The 19,801-nt window shown below is 47.4% G+C and overlaps 1 protein-coding gene across 1 annotated transcript in view; it reads right to left on the bottom strand.

Moving 5' to 3' along the window:
* PDE9A (phosphodiesterase 9A) overlaps positions 1-18,787 on the bottom strand; it is a gene marked incomplete at its 5' end in the record, with an annotated part of 51,454 nt that extends 32,667 nt beyond the window's left edge. Inside the window, 4 exons of the mRNA XM_082483954.1 lie at positions 1,075-1,118; positions 1,459-1,536; positions 6,218-6,288; positions 18,719-18,787. Of these exons, the coding sequence (XP_082340080.1) occupies positions 1,075-1,118; positions 1,459-1,536; positions 6,218-6,288; positions 18,719-18,787 (262 nt within the window). The remainder of the gene's footprint in view (positions 1-1,074; positions 1,119-1,458; positions 1,537-6,217; positions 6,289-18,718) is intronic.
* Positions 18,788-19,801: the final 1,014 nt, after the last annotated feature.

Below are 19,801 nucleotides of genomic sequence, written 5' to 3'. Positions count from 1 at the left end.
GGAGCCTAAGCAAGAAGAGGTGGGACCTGCAATTAGCATTAGCAAGAACATAAGGTGGGACCAGCAAAACTGCCTTGCCCCAAATCCAGGAGCCTCACCCATTCCTGCAAACTACTTTTTCCAGCCCTAGACGTTCTGGCGCCCTCCTGTTCTTTCTGTGCAGTGTATGTGTCCAAGATACTCTTAGCCTCTTGTCCCTCCTATCTTATCATTTTACTACTCCAAACTGTGTCCCCAGATGACATCTCCTACCCTCCTGCAGCCCCTGCCTCAGTGGCCAGCCTTTCCCTATAGCTCCACAGTGTACAGGCTATGGCTCTTGCTCAGGCTGATTCGGAGTGAGTGGCAGGAGATACCGCAGTTGCACAGATGAGAGAGACCGTGAGCCAGATGCTCTACAGGAATTGCCCCAAGCAAATCCTCTGCTCCAGTGTCTGAGTGCTACTGGCTTGAGCACGGCACTGGCAGGCAACGAGAAGTGGTAGAAGTGCCACTTCAGCCCTGTGTGTGGAGTACAACAGTGCTGTACGCTGGGGGATGTGTTCCAGATATGTTCTTTCATCGAGGCCTTCTTTAATCTTGTCAGGTGTATTTAAATATTTATTACACTTCGAGCTACCATGCCCGCAACAGAAATTATGCTCTCTCCTCAGCCATTTGGAAATAACATAGGGTTCAAATGTTGTGCTCAGCTTTCCAGCAGAGCTTTTCTGAGAGATAAGCAAGTTTATCAAAACACTGCAGGACAGGCTTTCAAACATGGTCTGCGTTGCCTGAAAAAAAACCACTGCTCCATGCAAGACCTTCCCCAGAACACCAGTGGTGCTGAGTCAGACCAGAGCTAAGCACTGTGAAAGTCCCCTGGACCCCAGCCATTCCACCCCATCCTCAAACAGTTTGGAATTTGGGGACCTTTTTTTCAGCTTTTCTCCAGAACACTGTGATCAAACACTTCTTATTCTGCCATAGCTACAACTGTGACACAGTCATCCTTGCATCGTAGCCACATAATTTCCATGTGCAAATGTTCACAAATTCAGCTTTAGTAAATTCAGTTCAAAAGGGTCATTTTACCTGAGAGCTGCCCAGTGGCAACAGGTATCACTTTGTATGGAGACCTGGGAGAGTCAGAGAGGGTTGACGTTAGCAACATTCAGAAAGCAGTTTATATTTAACATTTGACAGCAAACAGGGTGGGAGGGGAACAGATGTTCCACATTAAACACTTAAAAGTTGTATTTTTTCCTCAGACAATTACTCCTACTTTGATAACAAGTGAAACTCTTCAAAACCAGCAGACATTAGTGTTATAAGCCAGCATGCAATTCTTGCTGTCATCTGCCTCCCTCCAGGGAGTTGCTCACCTCCCACTGCACACAAAAGGTGTCTGCAGGCAACCACCACCCCTTCCCTTAGGCTTGACCCCATTTTTTAAGAGCAGGTTGCAGCAAGGCTTACCTCTCTGAGTTTGCAGGCATTGTCGGATCAATGGATACCATACAATTATCTGCCGTTAAAAGGGAGATTGTTGTGTTCCTGAAAAGCATGTTTCAAAGAGATTTATTTGACCTAGAAATGCTGTCTGAAATTCTGTGCTGCTGCATGTGGTGCATAGCCATCTTCTCTGCTGCAGAACTCCTGGCCTGGCCTGGCACTGTCTCAGACCCATTTTACCATTTACCTTGGTGCAGAAAGGGTCAAAGCACAAGATGGGGTAGGCTCGATGCTTCACCTGTTTCAATTACCAGAAACGTTTCTCGCAAAATGTTGTGTGATCATCTTTGATCTCAGAGCAGACTTTGCTCCCTGTAAACTCATGTATTCTGTTGACTCACCAACTAATAATTTCTATTAACAAGCTATGTTTTGTGATACATTGACTTGGTAGCTGAGGGTGCACTCAATCCCTTTGTTCATGTCACTGACAAAGATGTTAAACAGCACCGGTCCCAGTACCGACCCCTGAGGAACACCACTCGTCACTGGTCTCCACTTGGACATCAAGCTGTTGGCCGCAACCCTTTGAGTTAGGCCATCCATCAGCCTGGAGAAGAGAAGACTCCAAGGAGACTGTATAGCGGCCTTCCAGTACCTAAAGGGGGCCTACAGGAAAGCTGGGGAAGGACTTTTCACAAGGGCATGTAGTGATAGGATGAGGGGGAATGGCTTCAAGCTGGAAAAGGGTAGATTTAGATTAGATATTAGGAAGAAATTTTTCACTCTGATGGTGGTAAGGCACTGGAACAGGTTGCCCAGAGAAGTTGTGGAAGCTCCATCCCTGGAGGTGTTTAAGGCCAGGCTGGATGGGGCTTTGAGCAACCTGGTCTAGTGGGAGGTGTCCCTGCCTATGGCAGGAGGGTTGGAACTAAATAATCTTCAAGCACCCTTCCAACCTAAACCATTCTATGATTCTATGATCCAGCCAATTCCTTATCTACGGAGTGGTCCATCCATCAAATCAATGTCTCTCTGTCATGGTTTTAGCTGGGATGGAGTTAACTTTCTTGCTAGCAGCTGGTGTAGTGCTATGTTTTGGATTTGGGATGAAAAAAAGTGATGAAAGCGCGCTAATGTTTTTGGTTGTTGCTAAGCAGTCACTGCCTTTTCTGCTCCTCACACTGCCCCACTAGTGAGCAGGCTGGAAGTGCATAAAAACTTGGGAGGAGACACAGCCAGGACAGCTGACCCCAACTGACCAAGGGAATATTCCATACCATATGATATCATGCTCAGCATATAAAGGCGGGGGAAGAAGAAGGAGGTGGGGGGGATGTTTGGAGTGATGGCGTTTGTCTTCCCAAGTAACTGTTATGTGTGATGGAGCCCTGTTTTCCTGTTGATGGGAAGCAGTGAATTAATTTCTTGTTTTGCTTTGCTTGCGTGTGTGGCTTTTGCTCTATCTGTTAAAATGTCTTTATCTTAGCCCACAAGTTTTTCCTCACTCTTACTCTTCTGATTCTCTCCTCCATCCCACTGTGGGGTGGAGTGAACGAGTGGCTGCATGATTCTAGCTGCCTGCCAAGATTAAACCACAACACTCTCCAATTTAGAGACAAGGGTGTTGTGCGGGACAGTGTCAAATACTTTGCACAGGTCCAGGTAGATGATATCAGTTGCTCTTCCCTTATCAACCAACACTGTAACCCTGTCGTAGAAGGCCACCAAGTTTGCCAGGCACAATTTACCCTTAGTGAAGCCATGTTGGCTGTCACCGATCACCTCTTTACCTTCCATATGCCTTAGCATAATTTCCAGGAGGATCTGCTCCGTGGTCTCGCACAGAGGTGAGACTGACCGGCCTGTAGTTCCCCAGGTCTTCCTTTTTTCCCTTTTCTAAAATGGGGGTTATCTTTCCCCCTTTCCAGTCAGTGGGAACTTCACTGGACTGCCACGACTTCTCAAATATGATGGCTAGTGGCTTAGCAGCTTCATCCGCCAGTTCCCTCGGGACCCGTGGATGCATCCCATCAGGGCCCATGGACTTGTGTATCTTCAGGTTCCTTAGATGGTATCAAACCTGATCTTCTACAGTAGGTGGTTCTTCATTCCCCCAGTCTCTGCCTTTGCCTTCTGCAACTTGGGACAGTGTGGGTAGACCACTTGCTGGTGAAGACTGAGGCAAAAAAGTCATTGAGTACCTCAGCCTTCTCCATATCCCGGGTGACCAGGTCTCCCATTTCCTTCCGGAGAGGGCCCACATTTTCTGTAGTCTTCCTTTTATCACCGACATACCTATAGAAGCTTTTCTTGTTGCCCTTGATGTCCCTGACCGGATTTAATTCTATCAGGGCTTTAGCTTTCCTAACCTGATCCCTGGCTGCTCGGACAATATCTCTGTATTCCTCCCAGGCTACCTGTCCTTGCTTCCACCCTCTACAAGCTTCCTTTTTGAGTTTGAGTTTCTCCAGAAGCTCCTTGTTCATCCATGCTGACCTCCTGGCATTTTTGCCTGACTTCCTCTTTGTTGGGATGCATTGCTCCTGAGCTTGGAGGAGGTGATCCTTGAATATTAACCATCTTTCTTGGGCCCCTCTTCCCTCCAGGGCATTCTTCTATGGTACTCTGCCAACCAGATCCCTGAAGAGGCCAAAGTCTGCTCTCCTGAAGTCCAGGGTAGTGCGCTTACTGTGTGCCCTCCTCGCTGCCCTAAGGATCTTGAACTCCACCTTATCATGGTCACTGCAGCCAAGGCTGCCCTTGAGCTTCACATTCCCCGCCAGCCCACCCTGGTTGGTGAGAACAAGGTCCAGCATAGCAACTCTCCTTGTTGGCTTCTCTGTCACTTGGAGAAGGAAGTAATCATCAACGCATTCCAGGAACCTCCTGGGTTGCTTATATCCTGCTGTGTTGTCCCTCCAACAGATATCAGGGTGGTTGAAGTCCCCTATGAGGACCAGGGCTTGTGAACATAAGGCTGTTCCTGTCTGTCTATAAAGGGCCTCATCCGCTTGGTCTTCCTGGTCAGGTGGCCTGTATCAAACCCCCACTGTAATGTCACCTGTCCCTGCCCTCCCTTTAATCCTGACCCATAAGCTCTCAGTCGGCTCCTCATCCATCCCCAGACAGAGCTCCGTGGTGGTCCTTGAGATAGATGGCGACAACTCCTCCTCTTCTCCCCTGCCTGTCCTTCCTAAGGATCCTGTATCCTTCCATTCCAACACTCCAGTCATAGGAGCCTTCCCACCACATCTCTGTAATGCCAATAAGATCATAGCCCTGCAGGTGTGTGAACATCTCTAACTCCTTGTGTTTATGCTATCATGCATTTGCATAGAGGGGTGCTACATGCGTTTGCATAAAGGCATATTGACTTACACTATACAAATGACCACTGGTGCTATGAATGTCTCTAGTTATTCCCTTACCAAAACAAACAAAACAAATGCCTTGCTGAATATGGGGCCTTTTGTTTTATATGCTGTGCTAGGTGTGATCTCATAGGCTCAGATGCAAACCTTGGAGGTTTACTGTGGCTCCAGGAGCCTGGTTGAAATTAACAACTCTTTAGAAGCCTTCTGGTGAAAATAAAATGACAAATACGCAGTGAACACCCTGTTCATGAATGACTAAAACTGCTAAACAAAGTATCCTGGGTGATGGAGTGGAAGTATTTGACATCATATGCAAATGAGAGTTATTAACCTCTCTAATGTCAAATGGGAGGAAATAGCCAGGATAAACAGCAAAGAGCATTTATTCCATCCAGCAGTTTATGCAAATTCTGAGTCAATATAGACAATTTTATCCTTCAATCCCCAGAGCTGGAGCCATGTAATAAACCAGTCATTAAAGGAGTGGCTTATTTTTTCCTGTGCTTTTTCTGTATTGTAAACCTGTATCCACAAAAGTAAAGACTACGGCTTATTGCATTCTGCTGTGCATCTGGCCTGTGCTGCTCAAGGCCCATATGCAGACACCAGATGTCCCTTTCTAGATGTGACTAAGGGGCTTCCCTCCCCCTGCACCACCGCCCTGGATGGGGGATTGCGGAAGTAGCTGGGTGCTACACCATGCTACCCACCAGCACACACCAGCCTCCTCCACCTTGACACACACCACCGCCTAACCCTGGATTCCTCACAACACAGAGATTTAAGTCGGATGCTGTTCTCAAGGTTGAGGGTAAGAGAAACAAACCCTACAGGAAATTACAGCAGGAGAGATGCATGGACTTTGCTGTTCAACATCAATAGGGAAATACTTGGCCTGGACAATTCATTTGCAGATATATATGTTCTATTAAACGGTTCTGCTGGGATACTCTGTGTTTGAATATCCTATACCTGGGATTGGGTTGTACTGTGTCTAAATATAAAGCTTATCACCTAGTAGCAACACTTCTCATTGGCCCCAAGTTTTCCCTAAAAACCAGGTTCTAAACATACAGTTGCATTTCACTTGATATGGGGAAAAATGTAGTGCTGAGCTTCTGCACTTGCTTTTATTTTTTTTAGACTGTATCTCTTCTGTTCTACCCTGTTCTACTCTGTTCCTCAGATACAGCTGGCACTGAAGTAGCTCAATGCCTGCCTGAGCTTCATGCACTTTTCTAGCTGGTGCTCTCTGGGTTGCTCTGGTTTCTTCTTCCAGTAAGACTGGAATGAGAGAGAAGCCTGAATAGCAGATAAATGCATCATTTGGGGCCTGTCTTTAAACTGTCCCCAGAAGTAAAGCAACAAAATCGAAATGAATGTCACAAGTGAAAAGACAGACCTACCTTGGTAGCCCTGTTGCAATGCAGAAGAGGTCCATGATATCTTTGGAGTTGCAATATTTACTAAAGATCACCTTCCAAACCGAACAGCAGCAGGGGAAAAAAAAAAGAAGATGAAGAAAAGAAAGGACGGTTAGTTCCCAGTGAGATATGAACACTATTCAGGTATGAACTGGGCTAATTTTAAGGCTCATCCTACCACTTCAGTTATCTGATTTGACTCATGAGCTGGAATATTTCTCCACTTATGTGTAATACTTGTGCTTTTTTTTTGATAAAACAAGCAAACTTTGGAGACCTAATTGCGCTGTTCAGAAGTAGAGCAATAATGTATGTGAACTGAGAGCAAAAGGTATCTCATGATGCAGTACTGCTGCAGGATGAGAACAGCTGCAAATTCAAGGATGTAAGAGCCCAGATTTAGCAAGAAAACAGGCCAGATTTGAGGAGGTCCTTGGATGGTATAAAAGGGCACTGCTTTTTGGACTACACCAGCCTAAGCTAGCTTTAAACAGAACAGAGGGCTTTTCCCCACCGATCGTGCCAAATTTCCTACAGTCTATCAGGCTGTATCATTCCTGCTGTTATGTCAGAGCTCGGACCTTGAATTACAAAACTTGCCACTGTTACTTTCCCACACCCCCAAACATCTCTTCATCCGCCTGCCTTTCCACACATGCCAGACAGCCCCTATGCAGAGAAGACTATTCGAGCGGTGGGTCTGGGAGTGCAACATCCCCTTGACCCCTGTTGCGATGCGGCCTTCAATGATACAACCCCATGCCACGATTTTCCTCAAGACTCCTACATCTGCCAGGGCATGTCGGGGGTGGTGATCCCTGGTTGAGAAGCTCTTCTGCAGCCAGGGTGGGGGGCAGAAAGCCTCTCTGTGTGCCTTTGATTGTCTATGGTGAAGGCTTTGAAACCACTATGGAAATAAAATGACTCGTTGCGGGCGGGCCCCACTTATCTTCTCAAAGCCAGGAACAGTGAGCAGCAGGGCCGATTTGTCTGGGGGCTGCTGGCATTGATGGGAGCCTTCAGGCAGGGGGAGGCAGTGGTGTGGAGCCCGGCAGCTTTCCAGGCCAGCGCTGGAGCTCAGCTCCCTCTCGCCCCCAAAGAAGAAATAGCCATGGAGCCTCTGGGTTCAGGATGCAGCAGCTCAAAGGGACTAGTGGAGACCTAATGGCAACCCTCAGGAGGAGCAAGAAAGTGATATTTCGCAGATGAGGTCTGAGGCACAGGGAGATCAAGGTCAAACGTCTCCTCTCCTTGAGGGTACCTCTCTGGAAATGCTATTTTCCACCCCTCGCGACCACCCGTATCATCCCATGCTCCCTGGCACAGTTTCCATTGTAGTCCATCGTGGGCACAAGGGATGTGCACGCCCACAGATCAGCCTCGAGGCTGGTGATCCAGAAAATGAGGAACATGTCACCCAGGATGTCCTTCCAAGGGTTTGTTTTCACTGCCTTGCCTCGAGCTGCCAGGAGTAGGCCGGGACTGCAGGCAGCAGGGGCCGCAGGCAATGCAGGCTGCGGGCAGCAAGGGCTGGTTGAGCAGGCCCCATGTGTTCTGCAAGGTGAAACCATGCTGGAGAAATAGCGTGTCATCATCTGATTAAAGACTCTTCCAAAAGGCGTAGGTGCCAGGAGTTAATTAAGCCTGCAGCCTCACTCCAGCAGTCTTGGCCTTTGAGTGCTTTAATTCCCAAATTGTTGCACTAAAATTGTTCCCACGTGCCTTTTCTGAGGTGTCTTTCAGACACCAGGGGAAATCTCTCACCCAGAGGTGTATAGCGACACTGACCTGGACCTCTGCTGCTGGCAAAGGCAAAGCCATGGGAGACCCCGCGGGATGGTGTGCCAGAGAGGAGCTGCTAATGCCTGCTCCCAGCTCAGGACATCGTGAGCCTGAAGTATTGGGAGCATAAAGACAAAACAGCAAGATCTGACCAGCCTGGCTGAGTCCTGTTGTACCTGGGCTGTGACGCACCAACACTCGAGCTGATGCTGAAGCAAGGCTTCAGACCTCAGTTTTCACAGGTGGTGAGGGGCCCTCTTACTCTTGAGGGAAGCCTCAGGGGTTTTGTGATAGAGAAGAGAGCGATATTGGTCACCTCAAGAGGTGGCTGTGACTGATATTTACGTGCACATCAACCTTCCCCCTTTTCCTACCCAGATGTGATTCACCAGGCAATATCTTTACTTTATGAAACATCGAGGCACTTGATTGATGAGGTAGTTAGTAACTGCCACCAGGGCAATGGGTGGGATTAATGCCTGGGTGTGTTTTAAAAGCCTGCTTTGCCCAGTGATTGACCCTTGGTTGTTAAAATACAGCAGCGATCAAAGCAATAAAACATAGCCAATCAAGTTCAGATAGGACTGAAACCCCACTCCAAGCAGAGCACAGCATCCTACTGGAGTGATAGCTGCTAAAATTGGCTGACAGTATTGGAGGGTACGACAACTGGTACACGCAGTAACTGAGGAGATGATGTTAATTGCGGCTGAACAGAAGGTAAAGGCTTGCGATGTGCCAGGAGTGCTATTTCAGGTATTGAGGTTTCTTATTCTGGAAATCAATTATTATTGACCAGGACAGATAAGAGAGGAGAAGATAAAAAAAAGTATTAAAAAACATTAAAGGTAAGAAAGCCATCCTGACTCATAGAAAGCAGCAGGAGCTTTCAATGCATCGAGGATGAATTTTAATGCTTCCTTTACTCCATGTAATAGTGAAAGAGTGGGAAGTAAAACAAAGACTGTAGATACTATTTTCTAGATTATGAGCTGCCTCCATACATACTTTTTAGCTTTCCATACTTGGCATTTTTACTTAAGTTTGCTAAAAGTGGATTTGTGAATCACCCACCACACTTTGATACTCATCGCAGGATGGTTGTCCTCAGCTGGTTGTTGGGTTTCTTTTAATCAAAGCGCATATGCTATTCAAGTTTTCTTCTATTGCAACCTGCTGAGATTTTCTGACCAACTTCCTTATGTTCTAAAACAAAGCAGCCAGCCTCAGATATTTCCCAGCAATATGCAATTGTTCCTGTTATTGCCTGCAGGTTTTTGTTCCAAATAAAGTTGATGTCAGTTGTGCTGATGGAATACAATTGGAATGTATTTTGGAGAGACAGGAGGACAGTAATGTGCACTATTGATGGCTCCGGCACAGTATAGGAATCCTATCTGCCTAGAGTCCATTATCATTGCAGGGACATTGGCAACATGAAGGCAGTAGTGACATTTGGCGGGCAGCCACACTTCAGCCAGATGGGACACATGGTTTCTCCCGTGACTAGGGAAGATGGTTGACCTGCAGCTTTGAGGATAGGCAGCCCTGTTGACACTGGGCAGAAAAGCGAGCATCTTACCCAGTCCTGTGAAGATGTCCTTACTTGGGCAGATGTCCTCAAGCCATTGCTCTTTCTTCAGCCCAGGTCTCCATGATGATACTTTTCTGGCACTGTTTGAGGGTCTGATCCAGACCCGCAGTCAGCAGTGAGGGACTCCCTTCAAACCTGTATCAACGGTCTCTGACCCATAGTCATCATCTTGCTTAGGTTTCTGTTCCTATCCCTGGGTGGCAAGCCACTGCTGCGACGTGTCTCACAAAACCTCACTCTCTGCATTAATGCCCAGCAATGGAAAAAATCACTGCTTAGGACAGGACTGAGACCTTGCTATGGATTGTGTCAGAGGCCAAATGCAGGAGACCACAGCAGTTTCTACAGCTGTGGCAGTGGGCTAAGATCATGCATGCATAGGGCACAGACAGGTTTCTCCATACCCCAAAAAAGCCAGGGATACAGGTCCTGATGCACCTCCTTTGAGAAAGGAGGACAACAGGCACTCCAATATCGCCTGGTGGTATAAGAGTCTCCTGCAATACTGGACAACACAAGACACTCATTTGCCAGTGTCATTTCTAAAAGCAAAGGCAGAGCCAAAAGCATGTAAGCAGAGTCACAGAGGTGATACACCGCATGGGAAAGGGAAACAGAGGCCTCTGCTTCAGCCTGCAGGCTGATGACTAAATGCCACGAAGAAAATCAGCCACATGTAAACCCTGTTAATTGCATCTCTCTTGGATTTGTGCCAGGAAGAAAAAGAATGTACTCCTCAAAAATGATGCTGCATCTGCAAACGATTCATTTCCCCCGTTTAAGAGTTAACATTATTTGATATTTCTGTCCTTGTTACTGTTAGCAAAACTTCTACCACGTGTAGAAAAAAATGACAGGAAAACTAGACTTCCCTGAATGTTCAACTTGATTATTTCAATAATTCTCCATCAAGACCAAGGAGTAGCCATTTGATTTAAGTGGGGAATGCTGTCTGCCTGCCTTGGAAAGTAACATGAAGCAAAGTGGGGAAAAGCAGAATGAATAATAACTGAGGCTTTTTGGAGTGGAAATAATATTTTGATGAAGCATGCAGTGACTGCAAAGTAGGACAGCGTGACTCGATGGGGGTGTCTGGTTCCTGGCCCAGAGCTCATTTCTGTGGGGCTGGTTTCTTTCCTGGAGACAGTTCTGCATTTTTTTGAAACATCTTCCTCTGAAATAAGGGGCCGTTGTCTCTTAATCCATAGTATCCACCTCTGGTCAAGGACAAGGATTTAAAAAGCCCTCTCAGAAAGAGTGGGGATTAAGACCCCTGGCTGGCTTTCCCACTCAGAGGAGCTGCTCAATATTAAGGACTGTGATGGAGATATTACTAAGGGACCATAGTGTATATACTCTGCAACCTAGCAGCTTACAACTAATCATCACATAATATTTTGCTTTCAGATAGGATGGGTAAAAACACAGCCTGCAAGTCCAATTTCTGTTCTATATTTGATCCTCAGAACAGTTAATCCTCTTTGTAAATTGTAAACTGTGTCCAGAATGTTATCCTGTTCTGATCTGTTGTTGGTAATTGGGTTTTCTTCCAAGAATTTAACTCATGTTTGGTTTTTTTACCCTAGTAAAATCCCTAAATAAATAATGCAGACATATTTTCAAAGCCAGGCTATCCTCAGTTTTCAGTCCTAGTTCCTTTTGCTGGTCTCAACCTGCTGTGTTCAAGACTTTTAGCGCTTGGTGATGTCTTTCATTCAGCTCAGTGAGCAATGTTCAGAGTCGGGGCTGAAAGTGCGGAGTTGAAACAATCTAAAATGATAATCTTTCACTAATGAGATTGGAGAAGAGTATGTCAGAAAACAGTCTGGTAAGATTCAGTTATATATCTTGTAGGGACTGTGAAAGTTGTTGCTGCTTCTGTAACAGCACCTTTCACTGAGGATTTCTGAATTGCTACAGCAGAAGGCTGATGTGAAATTTTTCATTGTGATGTTCCCTGTCTCTCCAGCGGTCTTTGTTATCCATATCAAAATGAAGCAAGATGCAGAACTGTTAGATACCACTCTGTAGAAACAACTGGAAGGAATCTGTATTTCTAAACGTGTAAGCAAATAGGTCTTCCTCAAAAAATGATGATAAATGACCTTATAAGTCATAGTTCCCAATATCCAACAGAAGTCTTACCTAAAACCCCGCATCTAAACATCTCCCAGGTTTCTCATTCTTTGAATTCAGATACAGGCATAGCATGAGGCCAGCTATATCCAAAATACCTATTTTTTATTTCTCACACTAATTAACAGTTGATATTAGGAAAACCACGCCATTTATCTGAGCTTCAAATGCTAAGCAGCATTAAAAACAGTATGCCATATTTGCCATCTGTTTGATGCAGTAGGAGCTTCTCTAAGAGAGGAACAGAGAATAAGTGTATGTGTGGGGAAGAAAGCATGAGAGCCCTCAGCTGAGAGTCTGAGAAAAAAATGAAGGCTCCCCCCAGCTCTTCAAACACCCCTTCTGTTAGAGGATGAGGAGCGTGGTAGATGTTTTACTTCCAACATCTGGAGCTCTGCAGTCCTGCTGATTGCCACTTACCTTCAGGCAGTGACGCAACTCAACAACATTCATTTCAACACACCACCTAAGTGAAATGTACGGGTGGGATTCGTCTGACTTCGTAACTTCAAACATCTACAAATTTGGCATCTCATGTATGTTGCTAAGCTAGACTCCCTCTCTTGCCAGTTGAGAAAGAGGACAACTTCCAAAGGGTAAATCAGCCCACACATCTCTAAAACCCAGTTTAAGATGGGATGAATCATCCTCTGGAGGTACCACCCGCCTCGTCAGTGACTACGGGGAAACAGTGTGACTCGCTTGGAGCAGTCATCACTAACTTTTAGATGGCTACGGTTAAGGGTTAAGTGGGGTGAATCCCATTAGTTTCCTAATTATATACATTCCCTTAAAATGAGAAACAGGAGCCGCCAGACAGAGCTGACGTATCAGGATCCCGAGGCACGTGGCTATATGGTAAGTCGCAATTCTCATCCTTATAGCATCCTTGAACAGAGTGCTATGGGAAAAGAAATTTTTCTCTTTTCAGGAAAGAGAAAATGTCTATGATATACACTCATACGTGTGACCCCCAGGGCAATCTCGGACATCCACTGGGAGGGACAGCATGGCAGAGGTTGGCTTTGTCACTATGAGCAAAGAAGGATCTCATTACGTTTTAGAGTCACTGGGGCTCATAGAGGAATCCGGGTTACATTCAAGAGAGCCTCGTGCAACCTGATGACTATACTAAAGGACACATCGCTACTATTCAGTCTTTCAGTCCTAATGATTAATGGCAGAATGTAATCAGGAACCAGCAAGGCTGGTTGTGAGAGGCTGAGCTGAAAGTTTCTTATTTTCTGCAGCAGAAACAAAAGTATTTCGACCTTTGACAAATAACAGAAATGTCTATACTCTGGCTTTACTTAACATAAAAAGGGCACACAGTTGCTGCTAATGGAGTCCTAAGTGCAATTAACCCTGTAGCATATTAATGCATTAAGCTTGAAATGTTTCGTAAACTGGATAATAAGGATGCTTTAGCACCAAAAATGTCCTCACTAAATGTAAGTGAAGCTAGGCTGCTTGTTTCAAAACTACTCATGCAATTCATGTCACGGTAATACATTACCACATGCTTGATCGTCTAGGACCATCAGAAGGGTAACATTAGTTAACAGAGTAAGGAAAAGCAGGTATAGTGAGAGGCCAGTGAAAGGCCAATTTGCAGTTCACTAGAAAGGTGATAGAAACAAAAGGGTTTTGTCTTGTTTGTATTAAGCCAAAAGAGTTTGTATGTGAGTAGCGTAAGTTGCTACGGTTGGCTTGTCTGAATCCATAGGTAAGACGAGCAGGAGAGCGTTAGACCTACACTTTGTCTCGGCTAACATGAGGCTAACTCTAACAACTATAATAGACTGCACGTGACTTCAGAAAGATAAACAGCAGTAAACAAGCCTTTTCGGGTGATGGCTACAGAAGAATTATGGAGCTATGCTGGAACTACAGAGCTGTGCGAGGATTATGGTTTGGCTCTCTAAATGCTCTGAGGAGCCCTCGCTGAGGAGGAAAGAGAAGGGGGAGTAGGAGAGAGAGAGGCCTCAAGTATGACATTTTCTCTCACTTTTTTAGAAGTCTGGTTTTAAGCCATTTTTACTCTTTAAAATGTTTATGCACTGTAATGTGATGGAGTTTTAGGAACCCACTGTTCATTTCTTGCTGCTTCACACTGAGAACATCTAGCAGCCGCCTTGACTTCACCGGGGCCAGCTAAAATCATAGAGCCAAGGTAAGCCAGACTCAGGCTGTGCCACCTTGCACCTTCCCTTGCCCACAGAGATCTGCCAGCACTAAGAAAATGGCCTTGATCCCACAAAAACATACTTGTGCCTCACCATGCTAAAGAGGGTTTTGGCATCAGCTTGTCCACGTGGGGGAGGAACCTGCGAACGCCTGCCAGGCACAGCAGCCCCCCGAGGTGTCCATGTCCCGACTGCCCTTCTGTGCACCCCTCCAATGGTCAGCAACTGAAAGGGTATTGCCCTATATCCCTTGTCCAAACAGACAGGGAATTGGGTCCATGGCCACCACAGAGCATGCTTGCGCCTCTGTGCCAAGAGAGTCACAGGGATGCAAAAATATTTAATTGCTTGAACTGATCATCACGCCATTATTTTTCTTCTGTGTTTTGTTTTTAATCTGAATCCAGTTTGGCGTGTTAAAAATAGCACAGAGAGCTTTGGAAAAATCTGTTGGGTTTGCATTTATACCACAGTTGCTGTTGCTCTAATTAAAAAAAAAACTCACATGATGGAAACGATTTCTATGCGTTGGCGTTTCAATGCAATAACCACAGCACCAAAATGCAGTCTTAGCTTTGTTATGTTTATGGTGGACCTCAGGCCAAGAGGAACAATGGCTGTGGATGGGTCAGTGTCCTGCTCCACAGGTCAGTACAGTAGACACCCGGAAAGTTGAACGAAACACTTTTCTTCGAAAAAAAAAAAAAAAGGTCTTTTCTCTGTTTGGCATCCAGAATGACTCAGTCAACCAGCTCCAAAATTCTTTACTGGCTTTCTGAAGAGGAAGAAAATACCACCCTGAGTGATTTCCTTGAATCCTTGACAAAGGCAGCGGTCCTTTTCTTTTTTCCAGTTAGCTCAGGCTCTGTAACCCTCTGACTTTCCATCCTTGTTACAAATGTGATGCTGATTAAGACACTGGAAACAGAAATCCTCTTGAATTAAGCATTTTTCTCAGAGGAACTCTTTACAACTCTGTGAGCAAAGCCACTACCTGTGACATTGGAAAACAAGAGCCACAAAGCCACCCATCTGGGAATATGGCCACTGGCTGGTTTGGCTCTGCTACCATTTAAATCTCAAAGGTCAAAAGAAAATGTTCCCCAGTAGTTTCTTCATGGAAAAAATTTGGGCATGGGCTGGGGAACATTTTCTTGCTGGTGGATTTTTTAATTTGAAACAGACTCAATAGGAATTTTTCTTAAAAACACAGCCAAAGGGTTAATAACATTATGAAGGAAAATAAGACTCCAAATCCTGCTTGTTTGGCAGAGCAAACCTCACTTCTCCACCGGCAGGTTGGGGGTTTGGGTGCTTGACCCCATCTAGTGGCACTCCAGGAACAATGAGAAATCCTGGTCCACGATGCTGCAAGATCACTTTATCCTATATGAAACATGGTCATGGCTTCCCCCATCCCGTCATCTTCTCCTTTGCCTGGCAGCAGACCAGGCCATGGCAGGGGTGGGATGCAGACCTGTTTCATGGGTGTGCTAAGCCCTGGGCACATGTGTGAAGTGCAGAGGGAGGTGTGTGTCCAGGCAAGCAGGTAATGAACCGCTGGGTGTCTCTGGGTGAGAGGATCCTTAAAAAATAAATAAAGCGAGCGGTGCTTGTTTCCCTCAGATGTGCATCTCATTTATGTAGGTGCTGGATAGGAAGCACATTGTGCTGAAACTTCATTTTTCAACCAAGTCTGAGAACAAGTGACCTCTTTGAAGCCGGTTTGCGCAGAGTCCCAGTTCAGTGCATGGCTGTAATGCTGCAAAGCCTTTGATCTTCCCTCTCCAGCAGCCCTGGCACGGCTGTCCCCTCCACCTCCTGACTCGTGTTTGCTCTACCTCTACCAGCTTGGCAGGCGGCCACCCCACGGAAGAACCCCATCCCCTGTCTCTTGGCCAGGACACAGCTAGCAGCAGCCCAAAGCCTTCCCTGGGTGGACACAAAATGCCTGTGGGGGGTTCCATGGTTGGTGTCTGCTAGGCCAGGGTGGGTCATCTCATGTCCCTCCCACAGCAGAGCCCTTGCTCCCCAAGCATGGGGAGATGCTCAGCCAACTCTGCCCACTGGAGGAGAGCCCATCCCTGCGGTCTGCTTTGGTGAAGACCATTTTCTGCCTGCCCATGCCTCTGAAAGGTCAGTTTATCAAACTGTGACAAATGGCTGGGAGTCTTTGCGGGTGCAGGTGGGATGGGGGCCAAGGGGAAAGGGCAGGAGCCAAGGGAGTTGTTGAGGTGAGGGCTAGGCTTCCCCAGTGAGATGTGGGAGTGACGCACAGCAGCACTGGGCTGGGCTCCCCCCTGCTTCCAGCCTCCCACCGCCCTCCCAAAGGAGGCTACTGGACTCCTGGGTGTTCATGGCACTGGCCTTGCAGGTGTGGACCTCAGCCCTTCCTCTGGGATGTCCTGGCCTCAGGCACCATCCTGTGTTCACCCTCTGCTGATGGTGCTTCCTTTATTTCAACAACTACTGAGAAGGGTTTCAGAGCCAGCAAACTCTCCTCCAGCAATCGCGGTGTTCATTTGCCCTCCCCGCTGTGCCCCTCTGGACCTGCTGACACACAAACCTACTTAGTTTAATTCAACGCTTCTGTTGCAGTGCACTTCCAAGTGCTCATCTGCAACGCGCAGGTTCCTGGGGGAGGCGGCGTGAGGCCCCCTGAGCCTGGTGCGTCCCTTCGCTTACCCCAGTGCCAAGGCAAAACAACTTTTCCCAAAGTCAGTAGCACGCTTGGTGGCCACACTGGTGGAAATTCAGAATGAGGCCGCGGAAACACAGAATTACCTGTGAATAATTGCCATCACAGCTAGCGCTGTGGTGGGATGCCCAGTTCTATTGCATGACTCTGCGGTGTCCAGCAAGCCAGCTGCAAGTTGGAGCTGAGCTCTTTCAAACTCAGCAAACACTGTTATAATGAAGCTCGTACCTCATTACTGGGTTGATGAGTAGCTTAGCATTGATTTAATGAGTACCCTTTAGAAGCTTCCAATACTGCATTCCTTGGAAGATTAAGGGTTGCTTTTTTTTTTCTTTTTTCTTTCTAATGATGTTGTTACTGAGGAGGCATGAGAATCTGAGATATGCCCTGCTTACCCCTGGGTGAACCTCATTTAGGCGGCATTTTTACTGCAGGAATCCTCGCAAACATTGCACAGATGGAATTTCACATCCGACAAAAGAAACAGATAATATTTATCAAGCAAAAAAACCTTAGCGCTGCCTGAGTTTACATTTCTTGCTCATGCATTTGTTCCTCTTCTGCGTTTTCAGTGTGAAAATTACTCTCCAGAGACTGGTTCAGTGAACAGCTACTTTTTCTAAAAAACGGAGTAGATGACAGACAATGTGCTTTACCAACATCTATGGAAACATTCGCCACCCTTTCACCCTTTCAAAATACCAAAACATTTTTGTACCAAACAGGAAAGATGCCAGGGAGCTCCGTACAAGCCTTGCTTTTGGGAGCTGCCAGGCGACCAACTCATTAAGCCCCGACAAAAAAGCAGCAGCATCTTCAGCTCAGCAGAGCCGGCACGCTCCTGCCCACTGGTATGGAGGAACCTGCGGTGGCAGAGAGACCACTGTCACGTCTAAGCCCCAAGATGGATGAAGAGGAGTAGCCTGCCGTGGGGGACCTGGCAGAGATTTGGATTCTCCAAGAGCTTGTTCCTGAGGACAGGACTCTGGCAGCCACAGTGGGTCTCCAGGGCAGTGGCAGAGGGGACCGTAGGCAATGGAGGCGCATGCGATGGGACGGGACTGTAAGTATCAGCTCTCCCTCTACCTCATTTCTGCGGTCACTCATACAGCGAAGGGAAGGGAAGGGGTATCTTTGCTGTTTCTTTTTAAAGCAGAAAAAAAGGGCGAGGCTGGGTGAAATGAAAATTTAGAGCAGGGAGATGGGAGAGAGGGATTTGAATTTTGCAAGTTGGAGTTTACTTGCTCTTGAGCCTCGCAGCAGCTCTCTGTTACAAAAAAGGCACTTGGGTTGTGGCCAAAGAATCTCTGACAAAAAGAAGAGAAAGGCGACTTACAAAAATGCGGCGGCACTGTGTCTGTTTAAAAGCAGTGGGCTGTCAGCTCGGCAGCGTGCGAGCTCTCCCTTTCAGCCAGAACACGTTTCTCCCGCAGTTTCCCCTGTGCTGTGAACCGTGGTTAAGCAAACAAGGCAGGCTAATGGAAGTGGAAGTTTTAATTAACGTTTATCACCATTCAGGACACAACTTGGCAAAGGTGGCGGGCACCCTGCAGCTGCCCCCCGGCGATGCAGCGGCACAACCCCTTTCCCAACAGCCGGGCACCTGCCTGCCCTTCAGCGTGGCGGTAGGAAAATGCCCATCGCCAAACAACCCCCCTCCCACCACCACCCCTCCCCAGCAGGCAATCTCCAAATAACTCTGCACGCCGTGCTTTCTGGCTCCCACTGCTTGGGTGAAAGCCTCTCCGCCGGCAAAACTTTGTAAACACGTCGCGACTCTACTCCGGGAGAGGAAGCCTACGGGGCTGCCAAACCGAGGGTCCCCGCACAGGCAGCGGGTCCCTGCTGGCAGCACCCAGCCCTCCCCTGCTGCCAGCCTCCCCTTCCCCTATAAATAAACAGCCGTGTACAAAGCAGAAGCCACCCAAAATCTCCCCCCTCCCTTTAAAAAGAGATTCGAAACCCGCAAGGGCGCTGAATGCAAACACGCATCTAACTTGCGTTACAGAAATAGGTCGCGCAGAAAACACAGCCTGCAGCCGCTGCCGCCTCCGGAGACACTACTTTGTTAAAAACAGCAAAAGTACCTTTTGAATTCTTCCATCAATATCCAAATAAATACACTTGGGCCGGTAAGTTGAGGAGGCAGATCCCATCTTGTTACAGTTGGGCTTTCACCGGACCTTTTTCCAGTGTGAAACAGAGCAGAAAATAAGGTTTATCCTACCAAAGCTGAGCCACCACTGCCTGACAGTTTGGTGTCCCCGCTCTTCTGTATCCCACTGTACTCTCATTCTGGGAAGGTCCCTCCTCTAACATGCATGCATTTTGCTGTGCCTCTGTCTCTCTCTACCACCTCCTTTTAGTTTTGCTTCCCTCCAAATCCAGCTGCTTCGGCCAGGGAACGACACAGGCTCCAGATGCCGTCTACAAGTGCCCTCTCAATTCCCATAGCAACAGCCCCTTTTGGCTTTGGGGCTGCGAGCTGCCGGGCATCCACATTGTGGCTCTGACCCTGGGGCTCACCAGCTCCTGTTACAGGCAAGACCGAGTGGTACTTATCCCCTCGGATGGGCTGGGGAAGGAGGGGGGGAACCTCCTTCACTGGTCTGGTGAGAGATGTCGTTTGGTTTTGTGGTGAAATAGCACTGTAATTATTAATTAGTGCCGAACTTTCTGGTGAGCTGCCTGCACCCTGCAAGCGGTGTGACAGGCTCCCAGCTGTGCCCTGTGCTGGGGGTGTCCTTTCGGACACCTGCTGCAGCTGGGGCTCCAACCGTCTCAGCCCAAACTTGGCAGCTGGATTTCCACATCCCTCCTGTTATCATTACAAGGACAGAAAGAAAAAGCAGCAGCTTTTTTTTTTTTTTCCTCTGCAAGCTCCAGAAGCACGAAGAAAGCGTAAAGCCCATGCTCTCGCCCAACGCCCTCTGTGCCACCCCCGGAGCAAAGGAATTTGTTATTTAAGGGAACGTGAAGTATCCCAGCAAAGGCGTCTTCCCATGGGAAGGCGCAGCCAAAACCCAGGAGGGAGAGCAAAGCATCCGACGGTCGATTCTCTGAGCGGGTGCCGAATGCCATCTGCTGCGTGTCTGTGCCGTGCTGCAATGTCTGCGCCGGCAGGGAGCTGAAACAGCAGCGGTGGTGGCAGCGGTGGGTGACTCTCAGTC

This window comes from Vanellus vanellus, assembly GCF_965231255.1.
Source record: "Vanellus vanellus genome assembly, chromosome: 1".
Lineage (NCBI taxonomy): Eukaryota > Metazoa > Chordata > Aves > Charadriiformes > Charadriidae > Vanellus > Vanellus vanellus.
This window is presented reverse-complemented; position numbering and strand designations above follow the sequence as displayed.